Below are 20,754 nucleotides of genomic sequence, written 5' to 3'. Positions count from 1 at the left end.
AAGCTTCGTGCAAATATGTGGTGTATCCCTTTAAAAAGGAGTTTTAAAATGTCAATGGGACTATGCTGGATAAATAGATGTTAAATAAATAAAATGAGTGGTAAAGATTTTTCTTCCGTGGCTGAATTTTAGTATTACTGACACCGAAGCGGGTGAAAGAGGGAGTTGGGGTGAGAGAATCTGTTTTATCACTGTATCATGGATGAAAGCTCAAGAAGCTGAAAGATGACTCATGCTTACTTTTACAAGAAATCATAACGTTTCCATGCCTGCTACCATGTGACATTAGAGAGAATAATTTGTCCAAGCTGCAGAAAGACTTCATGTCAAAGAGTCACTTAATGGGAGCTGTTCTTAGAGAGAGGGATGTCCAGGAGTTTGTCCCATACTCATAAGGTCATGGAGGTCTTTGAAGGTTAGCAGAAGAATTTTGTAGTTGATCCCATGAGTGCACAGCAGGCCAGTGGAGCTGAGTGAGGAGGGGTGAGTTTGTTTGTGCTGCCAATGAGGAGAGTGTTATAGTAGTCAATGACTTGTGTCTTGTCTTGGGAGAAGAAGGGGCGGAGGCTGGAGATGTTGCAGAGGTAAAGTTATATACAGGGGCACCCATGAAAATTTGCAAATGTCTTGTCTTTTATAGGTATTCAGTTTTGTTGTAGTTTAAGTGTTGGTGAAGTGGTCCAGACTCTGGCCCTGATTTGGACTTCTCCCTTCCAACACTGAGATGACTGGATTAGTTGGGTTGAATACAGAACTGCGACAGAAGAAGTCTCTCAACAAAATGATCAGAATGTTTCTGGAGATCTTGGCCATTATTTTTACCACTTCAGGGTGGGCGCTGGAGGCTTCTACCTTGCAAACAGAATACTGGAAGGTTTATACCGTCGATGGAGCAATCGCCACCACAGTTGTCAACTTTGCCAATCTGTGGAAGATCTGTGTCACAGATTTAACCGGAGTCTCCGATTGCAAAGACTTTCCATCGATGCTGGCACTGGACGGTCTGCTCTTTCCCCTCCTCTATTACATGCATGTCTGTTGATTGTGTTTATTTCTTGAACTTTTGAAAGGTTTTGGTCATACAAGTTTGGTCTGATTTCTCTTTTAACCTACTTTTGCATATTTAGACTGCTGATTCATTCTCAGTTACCTCCTCTGTCTGACTTTGCAAAATTCAGGTTGAAGCTCTTGCTTATCAGGACTAAGATTCGAGGACATTCTATTTGAGCTCTATTCTATCTAGCTATTTTGATAATTGTTTTGTGTACTCTGGCATCTTATTCACATTCAAAATATGTCTTTATATATTTTACAAAGTAAAATAATGAAGTGTTTATTTAGTTGCCAGGTTTATTATGAATTGTGATTTTAAAATATTAGCAGTAAGTAATTAAAGTAAGTATTATATTGAGTAGAAACAGAATACTAGCTATCGCAGTTGGAGTTGAAAAAACAAAAAAGTTAACAGTGGTGGAATGTTACTTCGAACATTTAATCAATTACTCGTGCCAGGTTGAAGTAATACCATAAGTAGCATGAAATATTATCACGTAATAAATTATATATTTCAAGGAACAACTCATTTACCTCCAAATATGTCAATGTTTAGCCTGTGTTCTTTGAGCTTGAAAGCTGTGAAGGAGATTTACTGAGAACCTCAGATTGTTTCTTCCATGGCTGGGTATCATGGTTTAACTCAGTGACAATATATGACAATGTGCTTGTGGCGTATTGTAATTATTATTTCATATGGAAACTCATTGACCTTGTAGTGTGCATATAGGACGGTCAATAGAGCCACGGAATGTAAGGCTCCCCAGGTGACCTCTGTTTTATGTTTACAGGCTACATCCAAGCATGCAGGGGACTGATGATTGCAGCCGTCTGTTTGGGGTTCTTTGGTTCGATATTTGCCCTCGTTGGAATGAGATGCACCAAAATAGGAGGAACTGACAAAAACAAAGGCAGGATTGCCTGCGTTGCTGGTGTAAATTTCATGCTTAGTGGTAAGTATAGTGGAATTGTCTGTGTAATGTCAGTGTAATTATCTGTGTGAATAATACGTTTCCCCCTTTATGTTTTGTTCTTCTCAGGCCTCTGCTCACTTTCAGCATGCTCCCTCTATGCACACCGGATAATAACGGAGTTTTTTGACCCAATGTTTGTGGCACAGAAGTAAGAACCATCTGACTTTCTAGCCATAAGGTTTTATGACTCAACCAATAAAGAAATAAATATTAAATATTGGTGTTTGTCTATAGGTACGAAATGGGAGCTGCTCTCTATATCGGCTGGTCAGGTTCTATCCTCTGTATTATCGGAGGCAGCATGCTCTGCTTCTCCATCGTAGGTTCTTTTACCAAAAGGTTTGTTTAAGTAACGCATGCCATGTTTAACTTAACTAACTCTGTTGAATCATATAGGTGTTTCGTTCATGAAAATAACTTGTTTTCTCTTTGCAGCCACAGTCAGGCAAAAGCAAACAGTGCTGCCTTCTACCCGAGAGGGCAGGCGAAGCCTGTCATCCAAAGGCCACCTCCAGACTACAGCAACTCCTCCAGGATGCAGCATTTTGATAAGAATGCATATGTGTGACCGATATAAATATAAAACACTTGGTTGAGGTCACTGGTGAGTCTTAAAAAAGCTGCAGAATACTCACACTGTATTAAACTTGGTGGTTTCTGTCTAATAGCAGCATATTTGTTGATAATAATCTGTGGCTCACCAGGAATTAAGTTTAGAATATTCAAATGTTTTTTCAGGGGTCCGAATTCAAAGTTCTATGATGCAGTTAACTCTCCTCCTGTGTGTGTGTGTGTGTGTGTGTGTGAGTGGGTCTGCCACGATCAACCAATTATCAATAAGAAGACTTGAAATTGGTTTAACTGATGAATTCTTAATTTAGACATTTTAAATAACTGTAATTTACTAATTACTTATTTAAAAACTCCCCCAAAAGTAAAAAAAAAATAAAATAAAATTAGACAAGGCAAGTGAATTTACAAGAGAAAAAAGATATTTAAAGGGAATATAAAACATGATCAAAAGTCTTGGTTTGTCAAAGAACATATTCAATGCCATTATACATTAAATATTATCAAACCCCATTAGCATTAAATAGTCAGAGGTCAATTATTTACAATTGAATAAATAAATAGTATGATTGCCCCTTCATTGGCAGTGACACGCATATCATTTTAATATTACAAGAAGCATTCTAAACTAGGGATAACAACTAGTGCAGAGGACCAATAGACATAAACTATGGGGCTGTGGTTTATGCTGTGACAGTCTGCCAAGTTATTTGACCTGAAAGGTATTCAAATGTTTCCATCTTCACCCTTTTTCTTTTGACTGTTGAGTTCATACCACATTATTAACTGTGGCAATGTTTTGGTCTTACAACAGAGTGGTATGCCTGTGGAGGAGGCACAATTTTTGGTTGATGTTGTGTTCATGATCCTGTCATCTTTTGGTAAAACAGCAATACATGTTTATACACTTTGTTAACTTTCTTTCATCAGTCAAGGCATGTATTAACAACGTCTACAATTATTTCCTTTAATCAACTAATTGTATTACTATCACATTACTCATGATAGTCCTCATCATTTTTTGCACCACCATGTTTTCAGTTCAAATTATGTATTACTCTTCTGTCAAAACCATCAATGTGTAGCAAAAATAGTGTTCAAGCAAGAGATAAAACTTCATGTGTGTGCCATTGCCTTATTCACATTTCTAGACCTGAACGCAGCATCTCTTCTAAGATTTAAATAAAGACAGAGCCCATGCTGGTAGGCTCATGTGTATTATACCAACAACAAAAACCAAAGTGATCATCCCAAAACAGTGGAATCGTAGTTAAGGCAAAACATGTGATGATGTACACAAACAAAGTGTGGCCTCTTGTGTGTGCAGAAAGGTGTGTTACCTGCAGAGCCAGACACAGCTGAGTCACAGTTTGGGCTCAAGAGCTGTTGGATTTGCCTTTTTTCTCTGTGTAGACGCGCAATTTGAAGGCAAGCATGAGTTACAGGACTGTGGTGATGTACATGGAGATCGGTTGCTTTATTTCCTGTGTATCTGGATGGATCCTTGTGTGTTCCACCATGCCCACAGAGATCTGGACATGGTCTGAGGTAGACAGCATCGTCTTGACCACTTCAAACTACTTCTCCAACCTGTGGAAGGACTGTATATCTGATTCAACTGGAGTATCTGACTGCAAGGGAATTCCATCAATGCTCGCACTAAATTGTAAGTAAAATGTATTTCAGCACAAGGCATGATGATAAATAAAAACAAGTTACGTATTTGTTTCAACTACACCGTGTAATGTGTGCTGTTCTTCGGCAGGGGACATTCACATGTGCCGTGCTCTCATTATCATCGCTATTATCCTCGCCTTCTTTGGATCGATTCTGGTCTTGGTGGGAATGAAGTGCACTAAGCTTGGGGGGTCAGAGATTGCTAATGCAAGAGTCACCTTTGCTGGGGGGATGAACTACCTTATCGGAGGTAAGACATTTCACAGTTTATTTGAAAGAAGTCACTTTGCAATACCTTTATGATTAATCTTAATATTGAAAATGTGCTCATTGTTTCAGGGATGTGTTCTATGATATCGTTCTCCTATTATGGAAACAAAATAAGATCAGAATTTCAAGACCCTACGTATAGAGCTCAGAAGTACGTACAAACATCATATATCAACATTTACAAGATGATTCTATGAAGTACAGAGTGAACATTTATATTTATTATTTTTTTTTTTTATATTTTCTGCAGGTTTGAATTAGGCGTTGGTGTCTTTGTCGGCTGGGGCGGCTCCACTTTACTCGTTGTTGGAGGCCTTATTTACAGTATCTTTGCAGGGAGGGAAGGTTGTCGCTCAAGGTGAAATACTGCAACTTTTTTTTCTAGCATTTCTATTATTTATTCAGAAAAATAACCATCCGTTTCTTGAATCTGATCCCAACAGCTCAAAAAGAGTCCCTGACGACAAGTATGCTGAGGTCTACGGAGTTGTTCCAACAAAAAAGAGCATTGCGTCTTCAGATCGTACAGAGACGAGTGACGGCAGAACATCAAGAACATCAAGAACCACAGGAACCACCGGTAGCAGCAGAGGCAGCAGCATCTCTGGCATCACCACGTCCACCAAGACGTCAGCGACAAATGCATATGTGTGACCTCTTTTCAAAGGTGGAATATAGTTGTGTGTCTGTCCTTCATGAACTTTATGTGTGGTTATTTGATATTCCTTAAGTCCATACTTTTATATCAGCTTGTAGATGTTTTGCTGTTGTTGTAGTTATTTTTTTAAATAGTAATGTTGATAACAACAACCACAAGAAGAAGAAGAAGAAGAAGAAGAAGAAGAAGAAGAAGAAGAAGAAGAAGAAGAAGAAGAAGAAGAATACATGTATGTGTAGGATTTGGCAGCATCTAGTGGTGAGGTTGCAGACTCCGACCAACTGAAATGTTTTCCGTGTGTGTAAAGGAGAACTATGCAAAAATGGACCTGTCTATAGCCAGTGTTTTGCTTCTCCATTCTGGGCTATGGAAGAAGCATGGTGGTGCAACATATTAGAATTAATGACTTAATTTAAGGTGACTAAAACACAGAGATTTTTATTTTAAGGTGATTATACACTAAAGGAAATATTAATATTATATTCCATTTTGGCCTTTTAAGTACGGAATGTAGGACTTTAACTTGTAATATGTTTACATAGTGGAATCGCGCTTACTTTATTAAGTCAGTAATCTGAATACCATTGATTGGAATGATAAAGTATCTTGTATTTTCATTTGACACTGAAATCATAACTTTTATATAAATTATTTTGTGGTAATGTTTTGCATGACTAGAGGATTTAAATACTTATACTCACATACACCAGAGCCACCAGTTCTTTTTTAATGGTTTTGGGGATTTTTTAATTTAAACTGTTAACTTTTTGACAGCAGCGTAGCCATGGGTGTGTCCGGATAAATACCATGCTGCCATACCATAATCATAATGATTGTATGCGTAGTATGAGTATGATGCTGGGTTCACACTGGATGTGAAAGTGCCGTGCTACTGTAGGTCAACAACTGTGACAAGTGATTCTGCTTCTCTGCGCTGATGTTTTACATAAAGATAATCTCTGTCTCTTTGTCTGTCTGCTTGTGTGTGTGTGTGTGTATGTGTGTGTGTCTGTGTGTGTCTGCTTGTTCTCTATTTAGAGCCAAAGACAAATATGTTAAATTAATATATAATTTAAAAAAAGGGAAGGGCAGTTAGGCAAATTGAGCGGTGGTTATATATTATAATTTATCAGAATTAGGTTATTTATATAATATAATGTATATCATTGGTAAAGGCAAAGTAGAAAAGGTAAGGTAAAGTAGATTATAAGTGTATTTTCTTGTAAAAAAAAAATAGAAGCGCCGAAAAACAATAGTGACAGCTGTGGACCTCTGTGCCGTGGTGTTTCCTGTGTGAACAGCCCAAATGGTTTACAAGGCTGCAAAGAAGATATTAATTTAAGGCCAGCCTACTATATTATGTAATTTTTTTATGATGAAATAGTTTTGATGAACAAGCTTCCATTTCCAAAATGTGAGCATTAGAGGGGGACAAGCTTGAGTGCACACGCTCAGTTGAGAGATGATTTGCTGTGTAAAGAGCCAGGAGTTGTCTTCAGTGTTTGACAAATATTAGCAAAATAATTGATGGCAAAAAAAAGATGGGGCATCCTCAGTGAAGGTGTCAATATCAAGAAAAGATAAGGCCTAATGATTATTAATTTAAAAAGTTCAGTTAGGAATAGGTGTGGTTTTAGATATTAATAGCTATTTGCAGACTGTGTGGGCAAAAGTGCACAAGCCTAATTATCTTCCATAATATTAAACTACATAATTACAATCGGGTAGGCAAACATCGTGCCAGAGGCCAGCACATTTCAGCTCACTTTGGCTCCTGTGCGCATTATGAGTGCAGCTAAATTGATATTTCGTGCTACATGGATACCTTGTGGGGACCAGTATGTTGGTCCCCTCAAAGCTGGTCAGTGGACCCCAAAAATCAAGAACAAGAATAACTCACACACACGCAGACAGTGGCGACACGCTCTTGTGCTGCCGTGGCTCCACTCAGTTGAGCCAACAGAGGGGGGCGGGGTTTTCCAAACAATGCAGCCAATCACAGTCACCCACGACCGGCCGCTTGACTTCGCTTATTACAGTCTGCAGTGGCTGGGTGAAAAGGGAGGAGAAGCAATGCTGAATAGATAGCAGTCAACACATGGGACTTTTGGGAGCAATAAACGACACATTAGTTAACATAACATCGGCCGAAGTTTGTGGGACACAACGAGATTGGACGTGCAGACCTAACAATGGTGTCCGTCGACCATGTCGCTCACAAACTAATGACTTATATCCCATATGTTCTTGTTTTGATTGACATGAGATATGAAGGTAAGACTTGGCAACTTAGTTTTAGCTAACTGACGGTCGCTGGAATGTATAACTTTATATCCACGGTTCGTCATATGGCGAATGTCACTCGTAACTGTCGGTTGGTGAAGTTTATAACAGTTGGCTAACGTTAAGCTAGCTAGCTAATAGCGTGTTAACTTATATCGAACCATTTACGCGTATTACAGTGTCGTTTGTTGAGGTAGCCGGTTAACGAAGTTAAAACCTAAGTCAACTCACTCTTTAGTGACGCTGTCTTTGTGTAAACTAACCTCACTTTAACTGAACGACGCGTTTCAGTGTGACAGCTAGCGTTAGCTTACCTAATCGCTCTTAGCGGTGTCGACTTGACGTGTGTCATATGCCGCCGCCTGACGTCGACGTCAAGAATATGGGGGTACGTTAACGTCATAGCTGGTCTGCAGTATTTTCAGTCATGTTTACGCTGCTGGTCAACGTTGTTTTTCAGGAGTGAAATGTGGCAAGGATGGGAGTGTGGACAGTCACATGGAGATGGGGAAGAAACTGCTCGCCGCTGGCCAGCTAGCCGATGCCCTCTCTCATTTCCATGCTGCTGTGGGTAAGTGACAGAAACATGCTTCAAAAAGTAGTTGTAGTATTGAAGAAAATACAAGTTGAAACCTGTAATTTGCCCTTGTGTCAGATGGAGATCCCAAGAACTACATGGCCTTCTACAGACGAGCCACGGTGTTTCTAGCGATGGGGAAGTCCAAGTCTGCACTGCCAGATTTGAGCAGAGTTATTGAACTGAAACCTGACTTCACATCTGTGAGTTTCAGCTTTTACACCAGCGAAATCATGTAGTTTCACATAGTTGCACATGGACACTATCTGTGTGTGCAATATGCGTGCAAATGCTACAGTTTGAATCTAATGCTACAGTATGTGCTGGGGAAACCAGTCAGTTATGTCAACTGTGTTGATAAGTCAACAGTATATTTTTTATTTGCAAAACGACTTCCCTCTCTCAACAGGCACGCCTTCAGAGAGGAAATCTCCTTCTGAAGCAGGGGGGGCTAGATGAGGCGGAGAGTGACTTTAAGAAGGTGGTAAGTAGGCATGGGGCGGTATGAAAATGTGCTTAAAACTTTACTTTTTGTTCAAACAAATGTTTTATTGCATCACAGTTAAGGTGCAATGGACACGTTTTTTGTGAAAAACAATTGAATAATCTTAAATTTGATTAATCATAAGGTCCCAGCATTAAAAAACATCTCTACCATGATAGCAAGCTAGACAGCTTTTTCAAGTTACTCTTGGTGATGTTTACAATTATCCGGATAATGGAAATTCACCACGATCGATTTGTTTTTTTTTATCCCGATGTGCAAATTAAATTCCTATATCGACTCATCCCTAGGAGTAAGTATAGGAATAACAAGTGTAAACTCCACAGCAGCAAGACTGAGAAGCAACTATTTGTTAGATAAGCAGAGATCACCAGGAGGTGTCAGTGTTGATCTGTAGTGGTGTTATGGTGAATCTAAGCTCTATTTATTTCTATGCACATATTCTTGTGATAGTTTGATGTGGCTGCTAAACTGCATAATTAGTTGTTTTTAATAGCATAAATGATCAAAGTTAAACAGTCACTTCCTGGGAGTGTGGAATAGAAAGTAGAGGTTATGGATCCACATTTCCAACAGAGGGCGATGGCCACCTGACCTTGTACAGTTTTTTGTGGGCAACATATGCCGGTATAATGTCAAGGGACCTGGTCAGAAGTATGTGCTGTCCTGCCACTTTAACAGTCCACAGCATTCACCGAGCTTAATGCATCACATTTATGCATTACGCTTTTTTCCTGAGCTTGCAGGAAACACTTTAGCTACCCAGGCCTATTTGAAAAGGATGTGTTGTTAGCTGAGATTGCTCTTGTGAATACGATGACCTCTATGATGAGGACGATGATAATGTAATGGGCGTAGAGAATGGTACGCACTGCTGATGCTGCGATAGGCAATGCTTTTAAGAGGCAAAGTCGACATAAGAACCTCTTCAGAAAGTAAAAACACGTTGGTGAAGGACTGAACACAATCCTCTTTCATCACTCTTGTTTTTTTTTTTTAAATAGAAATCATGACCATAAGCATGCAATATAATGTCTTGCTTTGCAATGTTCCAGCTGAAATCCAACCCTAGCAACAAAGAGGAGAGTGAAGCCCAGAGTCAGCTGACAAAGGCGGATGAAATTCAGCGACTGGTGGCTCAGGCACGCAGCAGCTTCAACAGTCAGGATTATGTGACGGCTGCTGCCCAGCTTGACACTATCATTGAGGTAAGATGCCCACCTTGTCAGCATTGCTAATTTTCCCTGCAAGCAGGACATTGTCCATGTTGTCATCACTGCAGAGTTGACAGAGCCTTTGTATGGTAGCTAGTACTAGTGCTGCCGTTTTGTAAGGGATATTGTCCGCCTGTTACAGACGTGCGTTTGGGACGTGACCTCCCGTGAGATGCGAGCAGAGTGTTTTATTCAAATGGGAGAGATGGGGAAAGCAATCAGTGACCTCAAAGCTGCATCCAAGTTAAAGAGTGACAATACCCAGGCTTTCTACAAACTCAGCACCATCTACTATAATCTAGGAGACCATGAGATGTCCCTCAAGTAAGACCCACTTTCATAAAGGCTCCACACTTCAATCAAACAAGATTACACGGACATTATTTTTAATGTTTAATTAACATTGTCCATCTCAAGATATTATTTTTTAATCCATGTAAATTCATTTGATTAGATGGACTTTTATCTGTGTAGGGCTGACTGATTTTGTGATTTTTATGAATGTATATTTCTTGCATTTGTTTTTATGTGATAAGGAGGTGGACAAAATAACAAGATAGTTTACAATACAATGTGATAGTCCTGCAGAAAATGCCTCCATATACTTTATTGTTGAGACTGATACTGTTGGAAGATATTCAAATATCTTTCAGTCACGACTAAGACACTTTCACTTCACAAACTTCTAAATATTTGCAGTGAACCACATGCACAAACAGTTCCTATGTTGTCATGTTGTACCTCTGCCATACCTTGTCTTATGTTGCATTGAAATGCCACATCAAAATTATTTTTTTCTAGATTTTTGATAGCTGGCTCATACTGCTAATTGGTAAACGGCTCATTATTACGTGTCCATGTCAGTGTCAGCACTGTCAAACTACTGAATCTAATATGGCAAGCAATAAACCCCCCCAAAAAAGACATGCTAAACACAGAAAAACTACATTAGTACATGTGGAGAAAACTGTTACATTAATCATTCAGTGTTTATTCCAGCATATTTGCAATCTGCACCATTGCAGAAGAAACAGTTTATGACGTGTATCTTTCTTGATGTATTTTTTGTATATCCATATTTTTCTGCAGTATTTAAATTTCTATGTATTTGACTTAAATTCCTGGTATCTGCATTCATACCTGACCAATAAACAACAGGATATTTGTTAACATAAATACAAACCATAGTTGAAATCAGATATATAAAGTGTTCTTGTTATTTTGGTCCACTCCCTGGTAGTTGGCAGTATAGCATGTACATGAGGTAGTATGGAATATTGGCCTGTTTTGACCTTCCCCCTGCTCTCGTCTCATCTGCAGTGAGGTGCGTGAGTGTCTGAAGCTTGATCCTGATCACAAACAGTGTTACAGCCATTACAAGCAGGTCAAGAAGCTGAACAAACAGATTCGGTCTGCAGAGGAACTCATCCAAGAGCAGAGGTGTGTGTGTTTGGGAAAGTGTATGTCCCTGTAAATATAAAATAATATCCTCTCGGAACACCACGGACTGCATCGGCGAAAGATGCCTTCCTTTCCCTCAAGCAGGCATTCAAAACCCATCTTAATGAGACTGGTTGTCACATGGTATCTGACATGTATGAGAGTCTGCTGTATCGACTGTGTCCCAGCATTGCTCTAAAACACTCCTGGTTCCTGCTCTAGGTACGAAGACGCAGTGAGCAAATATGAGGCAGTGATGAAGACCGAGCCCAACGTGCACCATCTCGCTCTCCTTGTCAAGCAGCGAATGTGCCACGCATTGGCTCAGGTAAGACCCTTTCCTGCTACCATGAGATGCATCGACTCACTCTGACGTCTTCAAACAATAGATCTAACCAGCACGTTGCCTCGGTGTGATGAGCAGGGCCAGCAGCCCAGCAGAGCCATCTCATTGTGTGGCGAGGTCCTCCAGTCGGAGCCGGAGAACGTTAACGTGCTGAAGGACAGGGCTGAGGCCTACATCCAAGAGGAACAGTATGAGGAAGGTAAGCCAGTGTGTTGTTCACATCGATTCATTTTTTCTACATAATGGAGTTTGTGTGTTGAGTGACTCCACCGACCCACGCGAGGAATTTAGTCATTTCAGTGGAGAATGTGAATTTTGACACAGGTTTTGTGAAAATGGCAGTTGTTAGGAAAAAAATATAGATGTATTAACACCAAATAGGATGTTTTTTTCTAAATAGCTCTCCTCTTCTCATCCAAATTGTGTCTTTTTGGTGATGAGAACACAGCCATTTAAATAAAGTTACTGAAATCTGAGCTCATAGGCCAGTTTATCATATACACCTAGTTAAAACTAATGCTGTCTAATATAACAATCCTCTGATGCATCCTACCTTCATGTAGGTGAGTGTATGCTGTAATAATCCTCACTCTATTATACTGTACACTGGTGTCATGGCAGGACTCTAACACATGGGGTCCTTGCAACATTACAAAAAATACACAGTGAAATTAAGTTTAAAATATCAGTGACAATGCATGTAATTTCAGTGTAAACATTCAAAGCAAATACCCCGAAAAGGGAATGGATGCTCACATCCAACTGAATTACGCCTCATTTAACACAATCTTTCTGTTCGTCACCAAGTCCACTTTGAATTTAAATAAGCACAACAATGGCTTCATGTCGATGAATACAACCATGACCACATCTAATTTGGTTAAAGCATTTAACTCCTGTTTAAAGTCTGAAATGTCATCTGTCATACAGTATAATTAGAATTAGGTGTGAAGTGCAGTGTTTTTTAGAAGTAAAGCCTGCAAGATGTAGAGCTGCCCTGCACTGCTGGCTGAAATTATGCAGGATTCTTTTGTTTATCAAGCCTTAAGCCATTCTTCAGTGGCAGTGCCAATGCTCACGCACACACACACACATACACACAGCACTTACTATCTCAATAAAGCCTTTGCTGGTAGAGGGTGGATTAGGCTGAAACAATGCCCCCCCCTTATCTGTTGTCAAATCATAGAAAGTCCAGTGATGGCAGATGGTGAAATCCCCAGGAATAGTTTGTGTTCCAGCCATCATTTCACCTGTCGCCTGATGTTCTGCTCCGCCGTGCAAACAGCAGATGGATGTTTGTGTGATGTCTTTTATGTTTACCTGTCAATTAAGGATGAAATGTGATGTAAGCCACCCCACCCAGCTCCGTGTCTTTTGTGTACAGACGCCAATGCAACGTCCAACCTCGTTTCCTATAGAAAGGATTTCTACACATTCCATACTCGGTCATCACAAGCCCTTTTTAGACTGCCTTTTCGTTGCGGAGGTATTCCGACGTTCTTCCGCCCCCTAGTCGGACTATATAGACTCTATAATCCCATACAAACAAATACATTTCAATCATCACGTAATGGTGGTGTAGCCGTTAGGGGAGCAGCTGCCTGTTTCGAACTGTTTCAGAACATCAGGCTCCCACACTTGTATTGATTTGCGCTACATAAACTAAAAGACTGTAAAGGGATGACTCATAACCAATCAGTGTGATGCACACGGGAGTAGAGATTTGCTGTGGTTATTTTGCAAAGCGTGCTGCGAGTTGAAGCCTGAATCGAAGTAACTGCAGTAAATCAGTTCTGTGTGGGTGTGTGTGTGTGTGTGTGTGTCCAGCGTTTTGACAGTGTGCATCATTCAACTTAGTGCGGATGATGGGAACATTTGTACCTAATACCTGAGACTTTCACATGGCTGTACAGGCAGTTAATCAGCCTAAACAGAGGCTGTCGAGCAGTGCAGGCTCGCTGCTGTAGAGAGGATCCAAGTTAGAATCAAGCTCTCATTGTTGCATCAATAAGCACATGTTTGTTTGGTTGTTCAGTATTTATTGAGTCACGTCTGTCTTTATTTTGCAATAAGATAGAAAAGAGATGAAAAGGCTATTTATATGCTCATTCATAAAATAATTACAAGGACCCTGAGGCCATCAAAATGTCTCCTATTACAGTTGCAATGCATAACGAGAATAATGTCTGAGCTTTATCCATAATGTTTCCACATAGTGTTTTGTGTATAACCCCAAAATATGGTTTTATCGTTTATTTTAAATGAGAGGAGAAAAGTCCCTTATGTGTCAAATTAAAACAGGAAAAAGGAAATATGCAGGACCCACGATTATCATCACCGCCCCTCCACAGAGGTCGGCATGCTGAGGTTGTGTATGTGGTCATCAACATGGCATGAATACATTAACAGGGGGAAATGCCAGACCTCATATGGGCTTTTAAACTGTCTGAACCCACGGGTGTTAAATTTGCCTCAGTGCGCCCCACAGGGTAAACAAGCCTCAAAGCACCCAGACGTGCACACAAACAGCCTGGAGCTGCTGCTGCTGCTGCAACATGATCTGAAGCTGGTGATGAATGAAGTGGTTTATTTAACAGCATAAGATCAAGCGTGTTCCAAGGTGGGATCGCTAAGGACGCTACTTGAAGAATGTTTCTTATATTGTTGGCGATCTATGTATAAAAAGATGAAGAAAAAGCCAGTAATATCAACGATTCTGGCCCACAATAATGTTTTTGAAATGGCCATAAGTGTCTTTTGACCATGACTATTTTGTTAAATATTTCATCACTTACTTTCTCATATGTTTAACACAATGGTCACAGTTGATGAAAATACACTCGAGGAGGACAAGGACATTCGGTGCAGCGCTAGCTCTTAAAGTGCAATATTTCACCGTGCAGTCATTTCTTTTAACTTGATCAACAGTTCAAAATCCCCAGACGCTTTAGCGTGGTTGGTGCCCGCCACAGCAAGGACCTGTGTTTCCTTCAACCTGCCTCCAATACTGTATTTCACTTCCCAATTACTGCTTTTGGATGACTAAGTGATACTGATTCTGTCCTCCATTTTTTTCCCCCCCAGCTATTCAGGACTATGAGACGGCTGCGAAACACAGCGAGAACGACCGGCAGATAAAAGAAGGCCTGGAGAGAGCTCAGCGACTTCTCAAACAGTCTCAGAAGAGGGATTATTATAAGATCCTGGGAGTAAAGAGGTGGGCACTTATCACTGGAGTTTGGGATACTCCTTTCTGTGAATGCAGGCGTATTCCAGACAGGGGAAGTTCGGAAGAATTGTTTAGTTTTTTTTTACAAATTGGAAAGCGATCATAATGTAGCTAGCTAGAGACAGTTTAACAACCATTGCTCTACAAAGAAGGAAACCGTCATATCCCATTTAATTTCATGGAAATGTGCTGATAATGCTTTTTCTGTGTATCACAGAACTGCCCAGAAGAAAGAGATCATCAAAGCCTACAGGAAACTGGCGCTGCAGTGGCATCCGGACAACTTCCAGAATCCAGAAGAAAAGAAGAAGGCTGAGAAGAAGTTCATAGACATCGCTCAGGCTAAAGAAGTCCTCACTGACCCAGGTACAAAGTTGTGTTGTCTGCAGAGTCGGAGGAAAGTTGTTGCTGCCAGTCTCCCAGTAAATGCCTCTGAGTGGCTGCTGGGAACAGCATGGTTTTATTTACACAGTCCTACAGAACCACACACCAGTGTTTGATTAACCAGTAAAAACGTATGTATTGCAATTTTGCAGCAACTCGACTAAAAGCAAGCCAAACAGACTGTGCATACTTTTGTTAATCCGGCATAAATTGATTACAATTCAGAATAGCAGTAAATCTGTTAAGGAGGCCTGGGAAATACAGTTAAATCTCACCCACAAACGATTCAAACCTCCTACAACATGTAGGGAACGTATTGATCATCGGCCAATATAAAGTGTTAGGATGTCTGATTACTCTTTTTTTTAACTCTTATAATATATCATGTGCATTGTATATTATATGCGTTGCTGAATGTGGGGAGAAAATACATTTTCTCATGATTTTTCCAAAAACTAACTGGCTGCTGTCATTTATTGGCAATAATGGGGGGAAAAAAGAATGTTCTTTCTATTTCAAAAGCTATACCTCAATATATATTATTTTGTTCCTCTGTTTTTTTTTTTTTTTTTTTCTAGAGATGAGAAATAAGTTTGACCAGGGGGAGGATCCCATGGATCCGGAGAGCCAGCAGGGTCGCCATCATCATCAGCACTTCCACGGAGGCCATCAGGGATTCCAAGGATTCAATCCCTTCGGCTCTGGACCCTTCAACTTTAAATTCAACTTCAACTGAGGGAGCTCACATCCAGCACAGCTGGAGCCCGTTTTTATATTTCCCTCCCTATTTAAAAGGGAGATCACTGGCATAAGGAATGTCAAAAGTCTCACAAATTGGGACTTTAATTCAGTGACCTTAATTAAATATGCATCTTTTTGTTGTTGAATGACACAACTTTGAATTCCGTTTTGGGGAAAGGTCTGTTGCTATGCTAACAAATACCTGCTACGTGTGAAGCAGCTTTTATCTTTCACATGTAAGTGGTTCATTCGGACATTTGCATCTTTTCCACGTATTGTACACTATAATTCACATCCATTGTCGAGATTTAACTTGCACATAGGTACAGTACTATTTTTATATGAATGGAATTCTTCCTGAAATGTAAATAAAGACTTATTTATGTACCTTTTTTTTTTTAATTGATGGGCAGGAATAGTGTGGAGTGGTTGACTTGGAGAGTGCATACATGCATTTTCACACGTGTAATAATCGTATATATGGTGAGAAACCAATTACAGTATGAGGAAATGGACCTTTTGGAGCATGAATCACAGTTCCACTGACCTCACGAGGGGACCACAGAATTCACCACAGATTTTCTAATTACGGTTTTGTAGCAAAGATTTATTTTGTCCACCAGACGGTAATATAAACATTTCTACTTGACGTAGCACAGTGAAAGATGGGTGTCTTGAGAGCAGCACCCATTTCTTATTGATTTAAGACGAGGGAGAGAAGAAAAAAAACTGCTGCTGGCTTGTTGAGCAGCAACAGCCATGCTATTCCTGAGAGGAAAAATCAAACACTGGTTCATTGAGAAATTCAAATGTTGAAAAATGATATCTAAAAATGCAAAACAGTGAAGCAGAATGGACACAAGATGTAAACATGCTGCATTTAGTTAAAATGCTATATTCTACCCATAAACCATGTTAATGTGCAGATGAAGATTCTTTGATCCACAATTTGGCAATAATAAAAGCCTCGCCTGGTCTGCTGAACCAAAGTCATCGAATACAGTGTCCCTGAGACCGTTGCTGAGCTACTGTCTGCTTCAGGTATCAGGTCAGGAAATGGTTAACTTGTCTGTTCTAAGGGACAGTAGAGAAATTATTGTGGTGGGCAGAATCAGCCTGATTCATATTTGCAAAGATTTAAAAACAAACAATTATGGCAATCAGAGGGGGAGGTGAAATACAGCTGCTCACAATTTTTAATTAAAGCTACTAAATAAACCATTTTTCAGTCATTTTTGCAAAACCTTAACATCTGTAACATTTTCACGTCACAGTGAATTACATCAGATAATCTAAAAATAAATATGAATTCCATCAGGTTTATTAGCTTGTATGAGATCAGATATCTGAATGTCGTCAATACATGATGCTTGAATTGAATAACCATGTGCGTTGTTCCTCGTCGCACCAGAAGAACTTATAAACACTTTCTGCCCCGACGCCACATTTAAATAGTAAAACTTCATATGAATAACATCTGATGTTGAAGTGTTGATTTGGAGTATTTCTTCCTCCTGAGCCAAACAAAGCACGAATATATGAAAACACAAGTTAATCACCGTGTTCAGATCACTTTGTGGACTCAAACTTGATCAATCCATGATGCATCACGTTGAATTCAAACTTTGTATGACTAATTTAATTTCACTTTGGTTCATCTTTCTGTCGAGATTCGCTCATTTGGATAACAAATAGCCAATGTGATCTGCGTGTACTGCTTTTCAACCGGATATTAGCTACCTGTTTGATGCTGATGAGGGAAGTAAAGCACTGATATGAAGGCAGGACATGTGATGCAGGATCTGCATGTAAAATTTAGCTATCTTCTGATGTAACTGGACGTGATTCTCTTTTATATAAAAAAAAAATATATATAATATATTTGTACAGTCCCCAAATTCTAATGCAACAACTCTGTAGGCAGTTACGGGTTTTAAAAACTAGCTTTGTGTCAGTCACAACTTTGGTTTGGGCATTTCAGTCAATGTTAAATGCATTAGCTTTCCATAATAATAAAAAAAAATGAAACATTGAGATTAGATTCCTAGCGATGTGCCTTTTCTATTAGATTCTTTGCGTACATCATCAGTGCAATATATGACAGCTATTTATCTCAAACACTCAGAGTTCCCTCTGCGTTCACTTCATTCCCTGGTAACTTAGACACTAATCAAGACTGTAGTGCTGATAGACGAGTTCACGGTTGCATCACATGTTCATTTTGTAAGACGTATTGACTGCGGGAGCAGATATGGCATCTCTGAAAATATCACATCCGTCTCCGGCTGAGGATGCAACACTATGGCTATGTTTAGATGGAATTGTCGCTCTTCAAGCTTCACAGGTGTCCTGCTTGCCAAAGGTGCTGCCCGTTTCCTCTTCAGAGCGGCGCTGGCGGGCGCTAAAGTTCATCACGTCGATTGTCCGCTGTGCAGGGGGGGTCGGGCGGAGTGTGGAATGAAATAAAGACAATGAGCACAGTGTTGAGAGAGGCAAACATTTGGCCAACAAGAAAGCTGTGTATAACAGATAATTATATACTGGTAATAGCCAGTAAATAGTCTTTTTCTAACCTGTTTTATGTTGTGATGGAGAGGGAGTCTGTTTTCGCGTCGCTGTGTCTTCCTGTTCCTGGAACCGTCTCAGTAGCCGTTTTATCTCGTTGTCGTATTCGACCCACTCGGGCACAATCCTGGCTGCGGCCGTCAGCTTGGGCTCCTTGGTCTTTGGGTTATTGCACTGCAGCAGAAGAAGCAAGACAAAAACACAAATCACTCGCGCCACCCAGTGACACTTTGCCCCAGCAAGTCATATCGTCATTCCCGGCACCGTCTGTGGCAGGCATTTGAACCTAATTTGATTTCCAATTCTGTTAAAAGGACATTAGCCCATGTCTTGTGTCTGAATTACCAAGTGGTGTCCTATACCACAACGAGGCAATGCTTCCTATTGCAGTCTACTGGAGCCCATCCAGTAATTCACTAAATTAGTTTAGGAGACTACAGGATTGCTCCTCAGTTGTCTCTTAAATGCCAAGTGCCTCGTGGACACAAGTGGCTGGGAACATGCTGCAGCCGCTACAGTTCACTGCCACAACCAAAAACCTGCCAATGTGGTGTAAACAAAGTGATTATAGAACTCTAAAAATCATCAGCATGTTTCAACACAAAATGATTTCATTGAATTATCTAAATAAAAAGGAACAATTAGATTAGATGATGAATTATGTAGCAGATCTAATCACGCCGGGACCCACCAGGTCTATAGTCTTCGCTGTGACTTTGGAGGTGTCGTCACACCACGTCTCACACCATAGCCACTCCTGTGGAAGAGACTTGATGACCACCTGGTGGATCATGTTGTTGGGGAGGTCCTAACAAAGAGCAGAAAAAAAAGGTGCATTAAAAAAACTGACAAAGTTCAAGATGATAAAATGCAACGTCGTCTCCGAGTTCCCTACCTGGTCCAGGTTGGACAGACTGTTGGGATCTTGGCTCAGGGCTTGGTACTGGCCTCGTAATCTGTCCCCAGCTGCAATCTTGCGAAACTTTTTTAGATCTACTACATAGAGAGCGCTGGTTGAAAGATAGGAGGAGAGAGAGAAGACATAAAAGGCAGGCGTGAGAAAACCATTTCCTAAAAGGGAAAGCCCATTAGAATGACTTCATAAAATAAAAATAATGACTCAATAAAGATAAATACCCCAGGCATTTCAAGATAATTGTACCTAACATGGAGTATTAATATAGCCAACTGTGTAGACTATGTAGTTTCACTTATTACTTATTAGATTTAAGTCTGCCAGAGGGTATTCACTCCCTTATGTTTTCCTTGGGTCGATGCGGATCATTCAACCTTGATCATTCTTCCTGCCCAAAAGAGCTAAGCGGCACACTGTGATCCACTCAAATCACTGTAGTCCTCAGACTTCTCTTTATACCCTCCTCATGAGCCAGCGGTAGAATGTAGAGTTCTGCTCTAGCTGCCTGACAAAGGGAGAACTCGTTGCTACTTGTCCAGCATGGCGGGGATCCTTTTATTCCATACCTATTGCTTTATTTCATATGGACCACAAATAGACACAGGAAATGCAACTATTATTTGTGAGGTCCAATCGCCATGGAAACTGGAGGAACACTATAATGTAGCCAATTATGGGGTTATTGAGTATACGGTAGAACATCGGTTAAAATACACTCGCCAAGCATTCAAAAAATGTCGTGCTGCTTCTGTTCTGCTTCACAGTTTTTGAAGGAAGTTCACCTGATGTGGTATTTCCTGTGTCCTAGATGTGAGGCCCAGTAGCCGGTTTTCCAGAAGCGATAGCCTTCCATCTCTCTTCGGCTATCGCAAAATGGTGTGTAGCCGTAAGGAGCACCCTCCAGGTCGAAATCCCTCAACTCCTTCAGATCAGCCCGAACTATCTGTGAGAGAGTGAGAACATCGTAAGTAGGTTTGAGGATGGACGACACCTCAGCGGGGTTGTCATCCAATCTTGGGACTGATACAGAGACGAGGCTCTCACTTGCAGTCACACTTTTTCATATAGCTCTCGCCTGCGTATCTTCAATTTGATCCTCACCTGATCGGCATCCACGAAGATGATCTTGTCCACCGCCAAGGGGAACAGAACATCCAGGAAGAGGATCTTGTATCCCCAGATAATGCGCTGCTTCTCAGTCTGCTGGTGGAGCCAGCGGGGCCACTTGTACTGTACCAACTCATACTGAAAGCCGTACGACTCTGCCATGTGAGAGATGGTCTCCTATCCCCACCAGAAATCAACACCAGATGTTAATTAAATCCAACACAAGAGCACATTCTTTTTTT

The 20,754-nt window shown here is 40.5% G+C and overlaps 4 protein-coding genes across 5 annotated transcripts in view; 3 read left to right on the top strand and 1 right to left on the bottom strand.

Moving 5' to 3' along the window:
* Positions 1-790: 790 nt before the first annotated feature.
* On the top strand, positions 791-2,659 carry LOC311021566 (claudin-10-like; the record flags this gene model as incomplete). Its single annotated transcript, XM_084022183.1, has 5 exons — positions 791-1,001; positions 1,845-2,006; positions 2,094-2,175; positions 2,262-2,366; positions 2,463-2,659. The coding sequence occupies 5 exons, from the start codon at positions 791-793 to the stop codon at positions 2,593-2,595; spliced, it is 693 nt and encodes a 230-aa protein (XP_083878309.1). The 3' UTR covers positions 2,596-2,659.
* A 1,272-nt stretch (positions 2,660-3,931) lies between these two features.
* LOC311021562 (claudin-10-like) lies at positions 3,932-6,122 on the top strand. Its single transcript, XM_084022178.1, has 5 exons — positions 3,932-4,263; positions 4,363-4,524; positions 4,614-4,695; positions 4,795-4,902; positions 4,988-6,122. Exons 1-5 carry the CDS (start codon positions 4,032-4,034, stop codon positions 5,196-5,198), a joined length of 795 nt encoding a protein of 264 aa, XP_083878304.1. The 5' UTR covers positions 3,932-4,031; the 3' UTR covers positions 5,199-6,122.
* Positions 6,123-7,242: 1,120 nt separating this feature from the next.
* On the top strand, positions 7,243-16,311 carry dnajc3a (DnaJ (Hsp40) homolog, subfamily C, member 3a). The gene is made up of 12 exons (XM_084022171.1): positions 7,243-7,476; positions 7,946-8,056; positions 8,141-8,265; positions 8,472-8,546; positions 9,623-9,775; positions 9,924-10,105; positions 11,102-11,221; positions 11,444-11,549; positions 11,646-11,766; positions 14,655-14,787; positions 15,017-15,165; positions 15,762-16,311. Exons 1-12 carry the CDS (start codon positions 7,395-7,397, stop codon positions 15,917-15,919), a joined length of 1,515 nt encoding a protein of 504 aa, XP_083878297.1. The 5' UTR covers positions 7,243-7,394; the 3' UTR covers positions 15,920-16,311.
* Positions 16,312-16,510: 199 nt separating this feature from the next.
* The window catches only part of uggt2 (UDP-glucose glycoprotein glucosyltransferase 2), a 33,269-nt gene continuing 29,025 nt past the window's right edge, over positions 16,511-20,754 (bottom strand). For both annotated transcript variants that reach the window (XM_084022156.1, XM_084022155.1), the window contains exons 35-40: positions 20,507-20,689; positions 20,188-20,348; positions 19,385-19,499; positions 19,181-19,297; positions 18,498-18,663; positions 16,511-18,351 (exon numbers count right to left, since the gene is read on the bottom strand). In XM_084022156.1, the coding sequence (XP_083878282.1) occupies positions 18,326-18,351; positions 18,498-18,663; positions 19,181-19,297; positions 19,385-19,499; positions 20,188-20,348; positions 20,507-20,689 (768 nt within the window). In that variant the 3' untranslated portion in view covers positions 16,511-18,325. The remainder of the gene's footprint in view (positions 18,352-18,497; positions 18,664-19,180; positions 19,298-19,384; positions 19,500-20,187; positions 20,349-20,506; positions 20,690-20,754) is intronic.

This window comes from Eutrigla gurnardus, assembly GCF_963514095.1.
Source record: "Eutrigla gurnardus genome assembly, chromosome: 12".
Taxonomy (NCBI): domain Eukaryota; kingdom Metazoa; phylum Chordata; class Actinopteri; order Perciformes; family Triglidae; genus Eutrigla; species Eutrigla gurnardus.
Note: the sequence above shows the minus strand (reverse complement) of the source record. Positions and strands in the feature narration are given on the sequence as shown.